The sequence below is a fragment of the Brachionichthys hirsutus genome, chromosome 3, assembly GCF_040956055.1.
Source record: "Brachionichthys hirsutus isolate HB-005 chromosome 3, CSIRO-AGI_Bhir_v1, whole genome shotgun sequence".
In the NCBI taxonomy this organism is placed as follows: domain Eukaryota; kingdom Metazoa; phylum Chordata; class Actinopteri; order Lophiiformes; family Brachionichthyidae; genus Brachionichthys; species Brachionichthys hirsutus.
In genome coordinates this window covers 4,608,115-4,626,079 of record NC_090899.1, presented here as the reverse complement: position 1 = coordinate 4,626,079, position 17,965 = coordinate 4,608,115, and the positions used below count along the sequence as shown (strand labels likewise).

The 17,965-nt window shown below is 46.4% G+C and overlaps 1 protein-coding gene across 1 annotated transcript; it reads right to left on the bottom strand.

Moving 5' to 3' along the window:
* Positions 1–178: 178 nt before the first annotated feature.
* Positions 179–15,882, bottom strand: chd4b (chromodomain helicase DNA binding protein 4b). Its single transcript, XM_068760312.1, has 39 exons — positions 15,745–15,882; positions 15,168–15,295; positions 14,477–14,731; positions 14,257–14,372; positions 14,073–14,172; positions 13,753–13,957; positions 13,519–13,640; positions 13,291–13,414; positions 13,019–13,191; positions 12,251–12,496; positions 11,853–12,056; positions 11,425–11,633; positions 11,167–11,298; positions 10,989–11,088; positions 10,689–10,880; positions 9,975–10,175; positions 9,318–9,455; positions 8,930–9,051; positions 8,644–8,817; positions 8,376–8,517; positions 7,967–8,216; positions 7,725–7,849; positions 7,538–7,630; positions 7,295–7,436; positions 6,793–6,962; positions 6,408–6,585; positions 5,460–5,546; positions 4,527–4,618; positions 4,262–4,395; positions 3,639–3,783; positions 3,382–3,538; positions 3,092–3,177; positions 2,737–2,989; positions 2,606–2,662; positions 2,312–2,482; positions 2,087–2,195; positions 1,818–1,950; positions 1,546–1,741; positions 179–1,400 (listed from the first exon to the last, which is right to left on the bottom strand). Exons 1-39 carry the CDS (start codon positions 15,806–15,808, stop codon positions 1,198–1,200), a joined length of 5,928 nt encoding a protein of 1,975 aa, XP_068616413.1. The 5' UTR covers positions 15,809–15,882; the 3' UTR covers positions 179–1,197.
* Between the last annotated feature and the right edge of the window lie 2,083 nt (positions 15,883–17,965).

The following is a 17,965-nucleotide window of genomic DNA, read 5'->3' as shown; positions in this document are numbered from 1 at the left end:
CAAAAAGTCAAAGAATCACAAAGGTCATTTGTCCTTGGAGTTCTGTCACAAATTCCATGACCGTCTCTAATTGTTATTGAAATATTATATTCTGTCCCAAAGCGGTGGTATTGTCATCTGTAGAGTCATGGTAATAGTGCACATTTAGATTTCCTTAAAAGAATCAAGAACATTGATAAACTGTTGACTTTTTATTGTATTCCATAAAAACAAACAGCAACAATAGAAACAATATGTTGTTAAACATAGTGATAATATTCAGTAATGTAAAACAACATAAAAGACAGTAAGCAATTAAATAAAGATTGCAATCTTTTTCAAATCCGTCCTATTTACTGTACCTAAAAGCTGTGGAGCATTAACCTGTCCATATTTTGGACAGGCAAAGGAGCTTTTCCAAGGAGCAAATCTGTGGCACAGTTAGGAATGTCGAGGTGCTGGTTAGGGGTGAGCATCGAGTTCTGCTCCTGGATCGGGTCGCCTGACGAGAGAGGTAGAGGTTCGGGATGAGGGCACCAATGCAGGAGGGGGGGGGGGGTAAAACCTGACTGACTCATACGAACGACAGAAAGAGTCTCAGTTCCAGGAGCATTCTGCAGTAGAGGTGCACATTAATCTGCCCTAGTTTATACATACAGGAGTCACACACAGGCACTCTCCGTTTCTCAGCACACACACACACACGAGGAATCAAACGATTACTAAAAAAGTTTCACAATTTGAACAATAAAATCCCTTGAATTCTTTTATAATCCAAAAATGACTACAAAGCACCAATAAGCTCCAAACATGCTGCTGCTGCGTCTCCTGGCTAGCTTCTTTAGCTTAATGGTACATTTACTTATATACACACAAGTTTTACCCTGCTATAAAGAATGAACAGGACAGGATGGCCGAGCTTCCTGCTTTCCTGCTCAGGTTGAGATTTGAGAGTTGAATCGGAATCCCAGCGGAGGAGAAGGGCTCGTCTCATTTTACCACAGAAAAACTGATTCTTCCATTCACTCCAATCCTTCCTCCATAGTTTGTCTCTTCAGTAAAGCTGCACGGCCAATGGTCTTCCCCCAGTGACGGGGAGCGGGCGCAGAACGTGGATGGATTTGACAGTACTGTAAAGGTGGTCGAGGTCTGCTACATGGTGGTGAGGTGAGACCAACTGGCCCCAGCCAGTCAAAGAGAAACAGGCAGGGCAATTGGTCAACGAGGCACCTGCATCTGCTGCGAGGTCTGTGATTGGGTCTGGGAGGTGACCTCGGGGCCACGGCTGGCCAATCGGTTGAGGATGTTCCTCTCAGACATCTGCAGCCGCACGGCGACGGGGGGTATCCTGGCAATGGTTGCAGGGAGACGCGTGACGTCAGCCTTCATGTCGCTCAGCAGTTCCTCAAGCTGTTTAAGAACTGTAAAATACAACATGTGAATGAGCACCGGTCGACTTTGTTATCAAAAGAATGAATGAACATCTCAGTTTTTAGGTCATTTTAGCGTTTGGCTCCAGTCAGATGGAAGTTGGGAGTGTTTATTCCCTAGAGCGCTAATCAATACCTTTGTGCAGAACTGCATTGGCAGGCTTGTTTCCAGACATGGACTCCTTGCTGAGGTGCTGGTGGGACTCGGCGAGACACTCCACCTCACTGAAGCGAGTGTTGAGAGCCATGGAAGGGTGGGCGGGGTCCTCCGTCATGTTCAGGTAAGCCGCCCTGCGCAACTGCTCTTCAATCACCAAGGCCTGTTCCAACAGCTAAACACAACCTGCCTGGTGAGACGTGGCGGAAACACGGACAACGGGAGAATTGATTGAAGCGCGTTTAACTCACCTTGAACCTGCGGGCGAGAAACTTGTTCTTGATCTCCAAGAAGTTTCCTCTGCTCATCTCCCCTTTGAAGGGTTCATTGAGGATGGCAAACCTCACATCGTTCTGCACGTCCTGCCACCGGGCATAGCCGTGCCTGAGAGACGCCGAGGTCAAGTGTAACACCTTTCTCTAGTAATGATTAAAGCAATCCTATTTTTCCTCAGGCAGGTTTTAGACACTCAGCGCCGATTACCAGTTAGTTCTGTCAATCAGACAAGTTACAAGGATACTGTATGATGCCAGCCAACAGCCAGTAGTCATGGCGACGGTGCCAGATCTCAAACGTCTTCTTGGTGACGGTGGCTGCCCTCTCTTCGTTCTGCCACAGAGAATGAAGCTCTGGAAAGAAAGACAGAAAAGTTACACACACAACAAGAAGTAGAATCCAAGTGGAAAGAAGAAAAGAGGAAGGGAGGAGTATTTGTGTGTGTTCCTGTGCGCACGCGAGTGTTCACCTGTGAATCCTCCATCAGCAATGTTGAACATGAACCTCTGCTTGGTGGCTTTTTTCTTCTCCTCGCTGATGTTAACCACCAGTGCAGCCGTCGCTCCTTCTTTGGTGTTCTCCCCATTCTGCAGTTTTCTAGGCTCATCTGTTTTAACAATGTCCTTCTCCTCTTTTTGTTCTGAGGAAAAACAAAAAAATGTTTAGGACTCCTTATGGAGACATGGGGGGGAATTCAGTTGTGAAAGATACTTGTGTAATTAATAACCAATTCAAGATGATGCCATGTTTTTTTTGTACACACCTTTCTTCTCCTCTATCGGCAAAACCGTGTCGTTCTTCTCATCTTTTCCTTCCTCAGCTGTCAAGAGAGAAAACTCTGTTATGACAAAAAACAAAAGAGAATGGTGCTTCCTGTTTGAACATTTAACTCACCCTTTAACTTCTCCTCCTCTGGATCCTTCTTGCCTTCCCAAACTTCACTCTTAACATCGGCAGGTGTGTCCTTCTCCTCCATCTCTGAGGTCTTTTCCTTCTCTTTGCTCACATCGTCAGCTTCATTCCCTTGGCCTTGATGCCCACTTCCTGCCTCCTTCTCCTTCTCGTCCTTCCCTGTAGTGGAGACTACATCTCCTTCTGTCTTTTCGAGTGCAGGGGATTTTTCAGGCTCATCTGGGATTTCAATAATCTGAGGAAGGAGAGGGGTTGGCAGTTTTAAATCTGAAAAATCCAACTTAAACTGTTCTGAAAAACAAAAATGTGTGTCGATGCTTATAAAAGCAGAATTTACCTCGGGATCTTTTCCTCTTTTGACTCCTTTGCCATCCTCGCTGTCTTTCTTCATGTCTTCTTTGTCGTCTGGTTTGGACAAATCTTCTGAAAAACAAAACACACACGTTACCAACAGTTTCAAAAACATGTATGCAAAGACATTATTTATTGCCTGTTGTCACAAAATATTTTTGAAAATTAATACCGAAAGTTGAATATGATTTTGTTTATGGCCAGTTATCATTACTGTAGGTCTCCCTGTGAGACTGTGTTGCACATGAGATTGGGGCGTGTGTGTGTTGTATGTACCCGGGATAGGAGTGTTGGGCTGTGTGTCAGCCGGGGTCCCAGTTGAAGGAGTTTTGGAGTCTTCGCCTGCAGCCAAAGCTGCAGCCCTTTTGTTTTCCTCCAGCTCTGCCATCCAGGGCATCGACCACTGGCCGTTCACATGCTCAAACTCCTGCACCTGTAAATCAGCATGTGAACACAGCAGACCATAACTCAGTGATCAAATAATGACATCATCTCAACATGAATCACACTGTCTTCTCTAAGTGGTAAATAACCTTTTTCCTTATGAGTGACATCACGCCAATGCGGGTGAGCACGTGTTGCCTCGACAGACCCTCACGTGGGACGCCGTCCGCAAAGGTCTCAGCGCCGTCAGCCCCCGGCTCGCAAAGGTGACGCATGAACAGGGAAACGTAGGCCCTGCAGACACGTGCGAGGAAGGTGGAGGGATGTCCATAACATGCATTTGGTAAATATCAAAATGTCAGCGAGCGTGACTGCAAATCAAACAAAAGGATACATTTTATTTATTAAAAAACTAAATACTTAGATATTAGTGATACTGTATATCATTTATTATCTCCTTTTGTGTGTGTGTATCTGTATAGCAATTACAAATATTTTTTCCATTGTTATTAGCATTGATTTGAGTGTTTTTGGACAAAATATACTAAGGAGAACCCGTAAGTGTCTCTTTAAAATCATCCTCAAATGGAAAACTCTAAAACACAGAAAATATAATTTGTAAAAAAAAATCAAAATAACACACGTCTAATGTATTTCATGAATTCAGTGCCAGATTAAGCCCTTCAGATTCACCTAAAACATTTCCATGGAAACAAAAATATTAAGGAGATGAAAGTATGAATTTACAATCAAGCGATGAAAAAAGACTAACTTGAATTCTTTCTCAGACTTCCCTCGGAGGTCCCTGACCAGCCACTGGTTGGTGAAAGCATCCTGGGGAGGCATCCCATAACGCATCACTGCATTCAGGAACGCTTTCCTTTGGCGTGCATTGAACCCTAAAACCTGACAAGTAAAAAATAAAAAAATGTAAATAATGATCAACAAAAACAGCATATTCCACAAGAAGCCCTTTGAAAACATTACACGTTTAGTCTTCTGTTGTAACGACTGTTCTTCGTTCTGTTGGGACTCACCTCGATGTTTCCACTAACTCTGGCCAGCAGCGGGGGGAGCGGTTTGTCGCGATCGTTCCTGAGACCTTTGCGGTTCGGTCTGCGGATGTTAGCTTTAAGCAAAATAAGCACAATTAGTCCATCTGACATTCATTCCACATTCCAGGCAGTGCATTCTCACAGAAGCCATGAAAATTCTGACATAAAAAAACCAAAATCAACTTTGATGCAGCGTCATGTGTCCTTAACATCCTAAGATTGCTGAAGATGCTCCACTTACGGATCATCAGGGAACATTCTGTTCTCGCTGCAGTCGTCCCCCTCCTCACAATTCTCTGGGCACTTCTACATTAAATGCTTCTCTCCTTGAAGTGCAAAGCTTTCAGAACATTTACAACTGAAAGCAGTCTTGTAACATACTTTAATGATACTCAGTCAACAGTGCCATACTGAATTAGAACTGAATTAGAACAAACAATTGATGCAAAATATCCAGTGATTTGGGCTCATGAACAAAGTGAACAATAACATTTAAATTAACTTAAAGAACAAGTTAGTCAACATAATATTGAAAGAAAGACATTCAATGCACTTCAATACATGACAGGTGCTATGAACACAAATAATTTGTTTAAATTGTATTCAGAGACACCATTTATTCTAATTTTCTGCTTCTCTGCTTCTCTTTTCTTCCTGTTTCTTTCTGTCTTTTCTTTCCTTTCTACGCCCAAAGCAGATGACACAGTGACAAGGGCTTCCTGCATAGTGGCAGAAGTTGTCAATGAGGATGTCATAGCTGTCATCAGAATCTGAATAAGAATAAGGGGCAGTTAGTGGGAGGTGTTAGTTTTTGAAAAGCTGGGGCTCAGAGAGTAGAGATGCCTTATCGAAAGGAAGTCCTCAAACACGCCAAGGTTTCACAGTTCTTTTAGGAACAGTCTTTGTGAACCTTACCTTCACTGCGTTCATCAAAGTCTTCATCACCCTCCTCCGAGGCCACCGAGTAGTCAGACTGGTTATCAGACTGATCCTCCTGCCAGTCTATAGGGAGAATGAAGAAGTATTTAAGTCAAATAAAAAGGGAAGAATTCCTTCGTAAGTACAGAATCTTACTGGTGTACAAGATAAGCCCAAACTTTCAGTTAACATGCTTTTATATAAGTTCAATGTCAAACAGAATGTTGGCCAGAAGGTGGAGTTGCTGCTGCAGACCCACGTTTTTGATTGAAGTTTCAAGTTAACAAGCAAAGGGAATAATTTAATCACTTAACTTAGATTAGAAAGGCAGAACTATTTTATGTCTATGAACGCAATTACCTTTGTTGTTTGTCTCCTTTGGTTTGGTTCACTATCAGATTACCGGTACCTATACCGGTGTCTATAATTCTGAATTAAACGTTTTTATAAGGACCCGTTTATGCAAGATTTTAAACTTGCAAGCATTTTAATGGTTTACATCTGATTTCTTGGTAATTCTGTACTCACCTGAAATTACATCAGTTTCAAGTGGGCCAGAGGAAATGAGGAATGGATAGAATGCTTAATAACATCTCATTTTTAATTTGCTAAAATGTTTTTCATCAGTAAAATGTGACGTTATAAAATGTGGTTTTCAAATGCGAGAGGATTCTGTAAATATTAAACTATGATGAAAACTTTGCAATCTTCCTTTAAAGGACTATCCTCAAAATTCAAATTGTTTAAACATGTTTGGCGTGTATATAACATACAACTAGCATGTTTCTAGATGCACAAAACAATAAAACTTGCCATGCACTCACTGGAACGACTTTACACAAACGCCACACAAACACAAGTCCAACAACAGCACTTCACAATATAGTACACACTCACACACAAGAAGAGGTTGCATGATATATTGTTCTGTACCCTGTCTTATACCTCGTTCCTCTTGGGAGCCGTCATTATAATTGACTGGCTTTCGAGTTCTTTTGCCTTTGCCCAAATTTCGGGCAAGGTCTTCCTGCTGCTGCTCGTAGTGGTGGCGGAGCAGCTTTTCCCAGTAGTCGGGATCGACACTTTCCTCTTGTTTGATCACCTCCCTTTCCACCTCCTCCTCCTTAAGAAAAAGGAACAAACACATAAAATATGTTAAGGATGCATTCTGAAAATATAAATCCTTTGATGACAGTCAAAATATAGAATACAAAGATCTGTATAAACCTACACAATAAAGCTTCATTCAATTCAAAGCTCAGCTTCAGGAAGTTTTTTTAGACAACCTCTCCAGTCTGACTGAAACACAGTTTTGTTATAGTCAGCATACCTCATCGTCTTCATCTTTCACCACGTACTGAGCCACCTTGAAGGAGCTGAGGTATTCATTCATGCTCTGTAGCTCAGTGTCATCTGTGGCATCCTGGTTCCTGTCCAGCAAACGGTCGATTGCGCGGTCATCGTAATGGATGACGCTGCTGTCGTCCTCCTTGTTGTCCCCTGAAAGTACGGCAAGCCAAATAGGTAGCAAAAGTCTCAGATATGAGCATCCCAATAAAGAAATGGCCGCTATAACAGCATAGGAGTGCATGGTGTGGCACATTAAAGTTAGTTTAACACTGATATGACGGTTAGTGTGGAAAAATATGAATGGTATGAAATAAAAAGCTCAAAATCTTTCTGTATCGTAAAAATATCAACTCTAATTTGCCTCGTGGATCAGACCAACCACAGACCTTTTGCGTTTCAGGACACAAGAGCTGTTTTCACTTTACGTGATTTTAAAGACAAATGTAAATGGTCAGAAATCGATTGGATCAAAGTCAACTAACCCTCTCCAAGTTCATCTTTGAATAACTCTTCAGTTCCAAACTTCAGGATGTCATCAAGCTCCTGCTTAGACATGGAACCCGTCTTGGAGCCAAGACCAGGTCGCACCACCAGATGAGTGAGCATCATCTTCTTCTTCGCCACCTGGTGGAACGCAGTCGGCATATGAAATCCAAGGTTGAGAAGATGACAACAGAATTCTGACATGGTTGATATGTTGTTGTTGTTGTTGTTTTTACACAGACCTGAGTTATCCTCTCCTCTACAGAGGCTTTGGTAACAAAGCGATATATCATCACTTTCCTGTTCTGCCCAATTCGGTGAGCTCTGCTGAATGCCTACGAAGCACAAGTGTAAAACAAGCAGCATAATGACATATCACCCGATCGTGAACAAACATCCTGATCATGGTCGAGGGGTGTGTTTCCATACCTGGATATCATTGTGGGGGTTCCAGTCAGAATCATAGATGATGACAGTGTCAGCAGAGGCAAGATTGATGCCCAAACCACCAGCTCTGGTCGAGAGAAGGAAAGCGAATTGGGGGGCACCGGGAGCTGTTTGGATAAACAAAAAGAGATATGTAGAGGAACAACCTTGTGGCATCGAAAACATTACTGAAAACTGAAAGCGGCTGGTTTAAAAAAAGAAAAATATGGATTTCAATGACAAACCATTAAAGCGATCGATGGCCTCCTGTCTCAAGCTGCCAGTGACTCCGCCGTCAATTCGCTCATATTTGTATCCCTCATTCTCCAGGAAGTCCTCCAGTAGGTCCAGCATTTTGGTCATCTGGGAGAAGACGAGAACCCTGTGGCCACCATCTTTCAGCTTCCTCATCATCTTCTGGAGCAGCATCAGTTTTCCTGAAGACTTGGTCAGCGCATTGCCCTCATACATGCCATTTGGAAGTTTTGGTGCCTCCTGCAATCCAGAAAAGAAATTTGAATAAACTGACACCATTATCAATTCTAAAATATGTTATAAAAGTACGAATAAATAGGTCAAGGTATGCACACAATATGCACCCCCTGAAAGAAAGCGTGCAACCACACAATTGAGTGAAAAAGATTTGGACTGTACCATAGCAGCTGCAGGAAAGAGGTAGGGGTGGTTGCAGCACTTTTTCAGGTCCATCACCACATTGAGCAGAGAGACTTGGTTCCCTCCTCCCCGGATATTCAGAGCCTCAAAGTTACGTGTGAGGATGAACTTGTAGTATTTCCTGGTTTACAATTAAGAAAAAGAAATGCCAGAGAATGCACAATGAAAAACATTCATATGCTCAGACCAGACCAAACAGCCTCGCGTGAAAGCAAACTTTAGTGACATTTAAAGTATCTTCACTCACTTCTGCATGGAGCTGTGCTCCACGCGAACAATGAGCTCAGTCTTTGAAGGCATGTGCTTGAAAACATCAGCCTTCAGCCTCCTAAGCATGTGCGGTCCAAGCATATCATGAAGCTTCTTGATCTGATCCTCTTTGGCAATGTCTGCAAACTCCTCCAGAAACCCTTCCAGGTTGCTGGAGAGAGTTTAAAAAAATAAAAATAAAAACAAGAGGAAAAAAATTAATATTTATCCGGAAAGTGCGGCCGTATTCAATCTGTCTTATAAACAAATATGGGGCTACTGACTTGAATCTCTCTGGGGTCAGGAAGTTCAGCAAGTGGAACAGCTCCTCCAGGTTGTTCTGAAGCGGAGTACCAGTCAGCAGCAGTTTGTGCTGAAGTGGGTAGTTGTTTAGAATTCGGAAGAACTAGCAGGCAGGGAGAAAAGAGTGAGGAGAAAACATGAATAAAACTTTAGTAGCTGGCAAGAAGATCATATGATGTGTACAAAAGGTGTGTAATCGCAATGAAGAGGACATCATGGCAGTATTACAAGGTATCACTATGACAACCACCTACACTCAGACAGCACTATCCTCAAATGGAAAACAACCTCGACAGAAGTTACCGATAAAGACGAGTCAAGTCGAGTAGCGCTCATACCATGAAGTGGAAACTCGGCTTACGTTCTCACCTTTGACTGGTTATTTTTGAGTCTGTGAGCCTCGTCCACAACCAGACAAGCCCATTCAATGGAGCCTAGGGCAGCCTGGTCAATGGTAATCAACTCGTAGGATGTCAGCAGGACATGGAACTTGACTGGCGAGTCTTTCTGTAACGCACAAAGATAAAAGGGGATTGGATAAATGGCCAAACAAAAAGGAGGAAGACAAGGCAGTGAGACAAGTTTTACTCCTCGCACACACAGTCTTAATTTCCTGTTGTCATTGTCTCAGTCTGTTAGCTGAAATTGTTGCTCTCAATAGCTAGTCACATCAATCCAGTAGGACAGTGACATACCTAGTGCTAGCCTGTCCTCTTTTTAAATGATTCTTTCGCTGACTTTAGTGGTGTTATGTGCAACCCTGCAGCTCCCCATCATCAGCTGTCTTCACAGAATCACCATCTTTATCATTTAATCCAGCTCATCAGCCACCACCACCACCACCAGTGTTTAGACTATGCTGCTGCTTACAATGTTGTCCCTGATCAAAAACCTCCCTGAACAGTTTAAGTGCCAGAGACTCTGACGTGGGTAAATTATAACAAATCACTAACTCTCCTTCATTCCCTTGTCTTTTCTGATTAAAATACTTCCATCACTGTTGCTCTTTTTTGTTTTTTTCCTTACCTTCATCTTGGATGCTTTCTTCCCACCTCGAATGGCATTTCCCTCATAGGAGAACTCGTTCTCCCGAATGACAGCCCTGCTGTCTTTGTCCCCAACATAGGTCACCACGTACATGTCAGGGGCCCACAGCTCAAACTCTCTCTCCCAGTTAATTATCGTAGACAGGGGAGCACTAACCAGGAAGGGACCTTTGGAGTGACCCTGCAATAGCGGAAGAAGTCAGCATGGAAAAAGTTTTTATTTTAGAAGCCATTTGTACCATTTTATCCAAAGAACTTTACAGGTGATGGCCTGTTGGGAGCAATTTGAGGATCAGTGGCTTGCCAAACGGCACTTCAGCAGATGCCCATTTGCTCTGAACTGCCAATCCTGTGATCAGTGAACAACCTCCCGAGCCCCAGCTATAGTTTCTCAGACAAACTAATAGATGGTAGCTGTTCAAGCAACTGCATTTGTCTTGCCCTGCCTTTAGGATAGAGTTCTTTACTTAGAGCCCGTCCCCTTTAATGGGCAAAGTTATTGTGCGTCACATGTCTGACACCCCTCACATCAACACTGATTGTTATAGGAGGGCAGACTAGACACAACAAAAAGAGTCAGGACAATGCATACCTCTCAATATTTTATCATATGCAAGTTTTCAAAGTGACATTAGCCATATAAAATACTCAAAAGCATATCACTGCTGAGGATCTGAAAACAATCACTTCTCACCTCCTTGTACAATGAGTAGAGGAAAACCGCAGTCTGCACAGTCTTGCCTAAACCCATCTCATCTGCAAGGATTGTGTCTGTGGCCTGAGCCCAGGAAAACCTGAGCCAGTTCAGCCCCTCCAGCTGGTAAGGATGAAGAGTGCCTCTTGTGCTCTCCAGGTAATCAGGCTGACGATCAAATTTGATGGTGGGCTGAAATAGGAAGATTAAATCCACGTGTCCACATTAAGGGTACTTTCATTCTACATTTTATCATGGAATAAATCGATGCATTATATAAACTGGTCTCAGAATATTTACATCTACGATGGGATGAACAGGCGGTCGCTCAGATTTCTTGACTTTGACAGCTTTCTTCTGTTTCTTACCGGGCCTGCCCTCGTCACCCACCATTAATTCCCTGAAAGAAAATAACAGTTTGTGAAATAAAATCTGTTCACGGTTGAATTTGTCAGACAATTATTACGTTTCTGCGCACCTGTGATTCCAGTATGTCTGCCTGTAGGTGTCAAACTCGGGGATGTCCATGTCTTCACTTTCCCAGGTTGCCTGGTCATATGGCAGATCTCGCCATTTTATCAAGTAATGTACGTTACTCTTCTTATCAACGCTGAGATGAGAAAAGACACAGAAACGTTGTTTGAGCCAAAATAGTCAGATGATTTCACATCTACAGAGCACATGAATGCGATTAGATGATGCATATTTCACATGCTGTGAGCAATGAACGTGCTACCTGTGGTTTAGGATGCGGTAGATCATCAGCCACTCCATCTTCACGCCAAAGCGGTAAAATTCCTCCTCCATGTGGACAAAGAGAGGGTCCTTGTTCTTCCTCTTGGTGCTTTTGTTATCAACGTCGCCTCCAAAATCCACAGGTGGCGGTTCGTCCATGTCAGTCTTTCTCTGGTAATTACGGAACATCACCTGGCAGTTCAGTTCCAACTAAGAGGGAGGAAAGGAAAGGCCCCATTTTGGTATATTTATTTTGTGTTTATATATGGAGAGAAATGAAAAGGTGTATACCAATACGTATTCATCTATGATGAGACGCTTTGTTCCGAATAAAGCTGTGTAAACTCAGCACTACAGTCACTACTCTATATCGGATGCTAAACTGGGAGTACTTGTACTGGACAATGGAAAAGTTAAATCCAACGGTACCTGTAACTCCAGCACCCAGGAGCAGTGCCAGTAGGACATATTGCACCACTTGACAAAGAACTCCCTTTCTCTGCGGCCCGCCAGTGGCGGCGGATCAGGTGCGTCAGCAGGAAGGTCAGCAGGCCGAGGGACAGGCGTAGGGGCTGGCGGGTCACTCCATTTCCACGTTATAACCTTCTGGACTTTACCCTTCATCGGTGGACACTGTCAGGCGGCATGAAGAGAAGGAATAATTCTGGGTACGCATTTCTTATCAGTGGACTAAAGCAGTTCAATTATCTGGATGCGATTGTTTAGCCTCTGAAAACAAAAGGTTTGTAGGTATTATAGGTACCGGTAAGCGCTAGATGAAAATCTGTGCACACTCCAACTCACGTGCACCAGCGCACAACTCTCACCTTGCAGCGGGGGCAGATCCATTCACCGTTGGGAATTTCAGGGAGAGGAGGGTTGAGGCAGTGGATGTGGTAGGAGGAGGGGCAGGTGTCACAGCACAGCAGCTCTCCTCCATCCTTGCACACTCGGCAGAACTCAATGTGGTGGTCATATTCTTCCTCCACCCCTTCATCCCTCCTGTCTTCGTCGTCCTCCCCTTCGGCTTCGGAGAGCTCCTCCCTGGCCTCCCACTGGATCCCCTCCTTCTCCTGGTGGCAGAATTACAAATGGAGGAAGGAGGTGAGTGAGTGTGTGCGTGTGTATTGGGGGGGGGCAGACAGGCAGAGAAGATATGAGGAATGGAGTGAAAGGAAAAAGGGAGGGGTGATTTTCGAGAGAGCCGAGGGGCGTGTGTGGGGGGGGGGGGGGGGAGGGAGGGGGGGGCATTGCGTGCGTGTGCATATTTGCGTGTGGAGCCATGGTGCAGGGAGGGACGGAGCGTGAGGGGAGGGATAAGAATAGGAAATGGGTGGCGGTGGTGTGTGTGTGTGTGGGGGGGGGGGGAATGAGAGGTTAGATAGGACCATGAGCAAAATGGGGGCCGAGGACAAACAGAACATAAAGATTTGTTAGAACCACGTTTAGCAAAGCTGCTTTTTCAACATCCAACGGTGCCGCCGGTGGAATATTCCATTTATACTTTATGTAATTTATCCTGCGTTGTTTTTTATTCCCTGAATCAGCCTCCATCGTCTCTCCGCAGTGCCGAGAGGCGGGTTCCAAATACTCACACAGTGTGGGCAGCTCCACTTGCCCTCAGGTGCCTTCTCCATATCAGGGTCCAGACAGACCATGTGATAGGCTCTGGGACAGGTGTCACACAAAATGATCTCCCCCCCCTGCTGGCACACTTCACAGTAATCCTGGTGGTCCGTCTCGTAGCCATCGCCTTCCTCCGTCTCCACTAAGAGAACAACGGCAACAGGAAATGACATCGACTCTGTTCTTATTCGACAAAACGAAGCCTCCTGAATTTTTATTTCAGTAATACGCCCAGGCCAACCTTTCTTTTTTTTCTTTGTATTCTTGGATTTTTTCTTTGGACGGCTACTGCGGTTGGAGCCATCCGACACGGAGAAACTCCCGTCTTCAAAGTCGCTGTCAACGTCCGGTTCGTCTTCGTCACTCTGACAGAAACACAGTGAAGCAGAGAAATCTGGAGATAAATAAAGAACTCTGGAGGTTTGTTTAGTGCTCAAAACGTGGACTGGAGCCAAACGCTCATTCTTACCGAGGAGCGTTTCCGCTTGCTGTTGAGGCCACCCAGTTTGATCTTCAGTGGAGCCACCTTCTTAGGCTTGGGCTTTTGCTGAGGCTTCGGCGGGGGCTTTGACCTCTTGCGAGCATTGGGACCTGAGACGTTTTAATCAGTACAAGTAATTAGATCAACATTGAATGATGAAACAGAGACCGTTATCGTCACATCAAAAGGAAGAGCCTAAGAATCGCATTTATCCTGCGTCACCTTTGCCCTCTTTGGTCTTAGCCTTGCGAAGCGGGGGCGCTGGGACTTCCTGGGGTGCGGCAGGCGTTGCGGTAGCGGCAGGAGAAGGCGTGGGCGCCGTGGCAACGCTGGCCTCAACCCCGCCGTCTGTCCCCTCCACCACCATACTCTCCACAGCTGCAGCCACATTGGCAGCTGCCAGGGCCGCGTTGGCCGTCGCGGAACCCTGCGAAGAGACGCAGACGTGGAGAACTCTACTCCGTACCGCCGCACTCGCAAAACGACGGCAACGAACGCCGGGCCTCGTTCATTAATACGCCACGCTTCCATCCTCGTAATACCTTCAGAGGGTTGTTGGTGCTGAACTCCCTCCATTTAGCCATCATTAAAGTCATCATCTTGGACACAGCGATTTTGGGGTTCTTCGCTGCGATTAAGGGCCTGAGAACATAAAGTTTCATAAGATTAGAAGTAAGATACGTTTCCCTTACTAAGGAGGAAAAAGCCATCTCCGTTTTCCCGAACCTGACAAACTGGCTGAAGGCCTTGTAGTTGGTGAGGGAGTTGTAGTCTTCCTGAGTGAAGACGTGGTCGATGTCCTTCATGCCCCAGGCCTCCAGCAGCTGGATGGAGCTCTTGGGCTGAGGCAGGAACATACGAACCAGCCAGCGGGAGGTTAGTTTGCCATGTTAACCCTAAGAAAGCCGCCATCCAATCCACAATGCGAGTATAAACGCGTTTTTACCTGGAAATCATCATCATCATCTTCATCATCCTCCGGTTCCGGATCTTTCCGTTTGCTCTTCGAACCGGACGACCCTGCTTTCTCTGCTGCCGCACCCGCTCTCTTCTTCTCTTTGGCAGAGCTGGAACGTTTTTTCTTCTTCCTCCCGGGGGCATAATCACTTCCCTCGCTCTCGGTCCGCGCACCTGCCTCGCCAGCGTCGTGCTCTCCTGCGTCCGCTCCGATCAGATGCTCTGGAGAGCTAACCGGCAGCTCCTGTGGGACAAAGTCATTGGATGCAGTACGGGTTAGTATGTCAGCAACAACTTGTGAACCGTATTGGGTTAGAAAGAAGCTACGCATCGGTCTGCGCAACATTCGCCACTTAGTGGTTCTTAAATCCATTGGTTGATTAGCGTTTACATCGTTGCTAACCCTGAACCGTCTCTGAAGAGGACAAGGACACTGAATTCTGACACCAGCAGCAGCGCAGACACACGTCTGCTTCAAGTTCCAGTCAGAGACGCAGAAAAGCCCCGAATCACAAGTTAAAAAAAAGACACGACTCACATGTTTACATGCGCAACTACTAAAACTACATGTCCCACAAACTGACCTGGTACTGTCACGTGGTCTACAGGGTGGGGAGCCAGCGTGTTCGCCGGGTCAAAGGTCCTCAGAGTGATTTTAAACACTACATAAAGCGACGCACCTCTCTGACGGGCCTCTGTCTCTTGCTGCTGCGGCTCTCTCGGCTGCTCTTCTTCGCCTTCTTCCTCTTCTTCGGCTTGGGTACCTGCTCCACGTCAGACGCAGCGGCATCCTGCGGCTCGTCGTCACCTGCGGGCGACAGGACTTTAACCTGGGCAGAAGATTCTCACGACCCGACCCGACCCGAACCGAACCGAACCGAACCGGGGCCACTGCTGCAGTCCAGAGGACGGAAAGCAGCACCGGGCCGCGGCTCTGGCGCACGACCTGGTCGTGTCCGTGCACGCGCGTACACACCACACACACACACGCGCGCGCACACCGCAAAATGCCACAAAAGGCACATAAAACTTGGTTGAAACTTTGGCAGCCCGACCCGCACTCGGTAAGACGCACGCCGGGTGTTAAACGAGGCTCAACGGGGAACCGAAACTAGTCCTCCGCTCGCTCTGACAAGTTAGCCGGACTAGCTCATCCGGTAACTACTCCTGTTAGCTTAAAGCTAGCGCTAGCCGCGGCGCGCTCAAGTGACGAGCGATGGAACCTTGTTCTTCTTCAGAGGAAGAGGGAGCGCTTACCGTGCAGAAGTGCGTGTCCGTCCGCGGGTCCGAAGTCTCCCCTCTCGTCCTCGCTGCCCGACATATTCTCGGTGTTTTTTTAATTTGTATTTCTTGCTGGTCGAATTTAATCCCCCTCCCCTGACGCTAAACCCGGTTCAGCGGTCGGCGAGGGAGGGAGGGGGGAGGGGAAAATGACGTGGGACTGCCGGAGAGTGGACTCGGTGGGGGGTGTGGGGTGGGGGGGGGTCCAGAGAGGGAGGAGGGCGCTGGAAATACAGAGATTAAAAAAAAAATGGCTTTGGTCGGTGGTCAGTCCTTCGCGCGTCTCTGATATTGTTTCCCTTTAGCATGAATTTGACCACCTGCGTGATCAAACAAGTTGAATTAGCAGCATTAGCTCCGCTTTGACATTAACTGCAGGTCATTAGCAGGTATAGCTCCTATTTAAGTGCGAGGCGGAAAACACGAACTGTGGAGTTAAAACAATTCAATCACGGGAAAGTTGCAGCATTTCAACCCTGTTCGCTCACACGAGAAACTTACTGTAGTGCGCGCACTGGTCCCGGGTCGAGGCGTGCTCGCTTCCTCGCGGTAACAAAAAAAAAAAAAATGAATAGAAGTCAGACAGTTGTTGTCATTTCGTGTTCATTCATTTATCCCGGCGGAAGCGACGATAAACGGAGCGGGGGGGGTAGAAACGAGCTGAACCCGTTTGTCCGTGCCCCTCTTATCTCTGCCCCAACCTTAAAGGAAGAGCTTAGCTAACAAACACACAAAGGGGGCAGACATCCCATAATAATCCCCCCTCCCACACAAGACTCTGCATAGTTACCACGCAACGGACAGACCATAATACTCAACCCCCCCCACCCCCCCCTCCACCACGTGCGCGCGCGCGCGCGCGGGCTCATGCACGCATGCACGTACACTACCTCTGCTAGACATGCACGCACCCGGCTCATTGCGCGCACACTCCTTCCCCTTTCCACTAGTAGTCCCAGCCCCCTTAGCAACTCCGTTGTCATGGTGACACCCCCCCCCCCTCCCTGCACGTCCTCGGCAGACCATAATATTCCAACAGTAGCAGCATACATCCCATAATATCCAACGCCTAAAAAAGATAAGAAAGAAGAAGAAGAAAAAAAACACTTGGTTGGTCTCCGTGGGAGCTTGTGACCACTGGTGACAGACCATAATACTCGGTGATCATGAGCATAGCTATGCTATGTAGACTTGTGTGCATGAGCAGTCGACACACAGGTGGATCAAACGGCTGCTGCACGCAGGTCAAACAGGCCGGCCCAGCTGTGTGTCTGCTGTAGCCGAGGCCTCCCGTCACAGCCCTGCTTTAACATCTGGACTCCCACATCTGTCTCACCAAGCAGACAGAGCACCCTGCAAAAAGCAGAGACCAACAGGTGAGCAAACATCAAACGCCGCCTTCGGCTTCACGTGGAACGCCGCAGAGTGAATCATTACTGTTGAAACAGCCATGAAGCGGTTATTGCTGTCGCCTCACATCCCGAAGGCTCCGGGTTAGAATTCTGGAGCCGCTGAGAAATGGAGTTTGTATCTTCTCCTCGTCTCTCCGGGTTCCCTCCGAGGTCCGGTGATGTCCACATGCAAAGCAAGAGTGACTGGCGACCCCCCCCCCCCCCCCTCCGTGACCCTGCAAAGGAAACTAAAACCTGGATGGGATGACAAAACAAGTAATTATAGCCACAAAATGTTTTTTTACTGCAACAAAAGTGCCCCAACGGTATGTTTAAGGGTCTGAGCACAAAGAAGGTAATTATACCGTACAAAATAAAACATGTCACGTAAATGTAGCTGCATCATCTATTACTTTGCTGCTCTCATTGCAAATGTCTTCTCATAGCGATTGTACTGCACAATATTGTGCTTTTATGGACAATTTAGTGTAAACAATTTGCCTAATTTGCATGTTTGTGGCGTTGGGAGGACCCCGGGAGCACCCGGAGAGAGCCCACGCAGACACGGGGAGAACATGCAAGCTCCTCACAGAGAGGGTCGGGGCTACCGCTGCGCCGCCATGCTGCCCTATTCAGAATACAGATTTATTGAATCTCAGAGACACTTCTTTTTCCACTCTGAATCAGCTCGAGGTATGCATAACAACGGCCCTTACACCGCCACTCAGCATCCCACAAGTGTGTGTGTGTGTGTGTGGGGGGGGGGGGGGGTTACAGACGGCAGGTTCACCACAGACCTGACGATC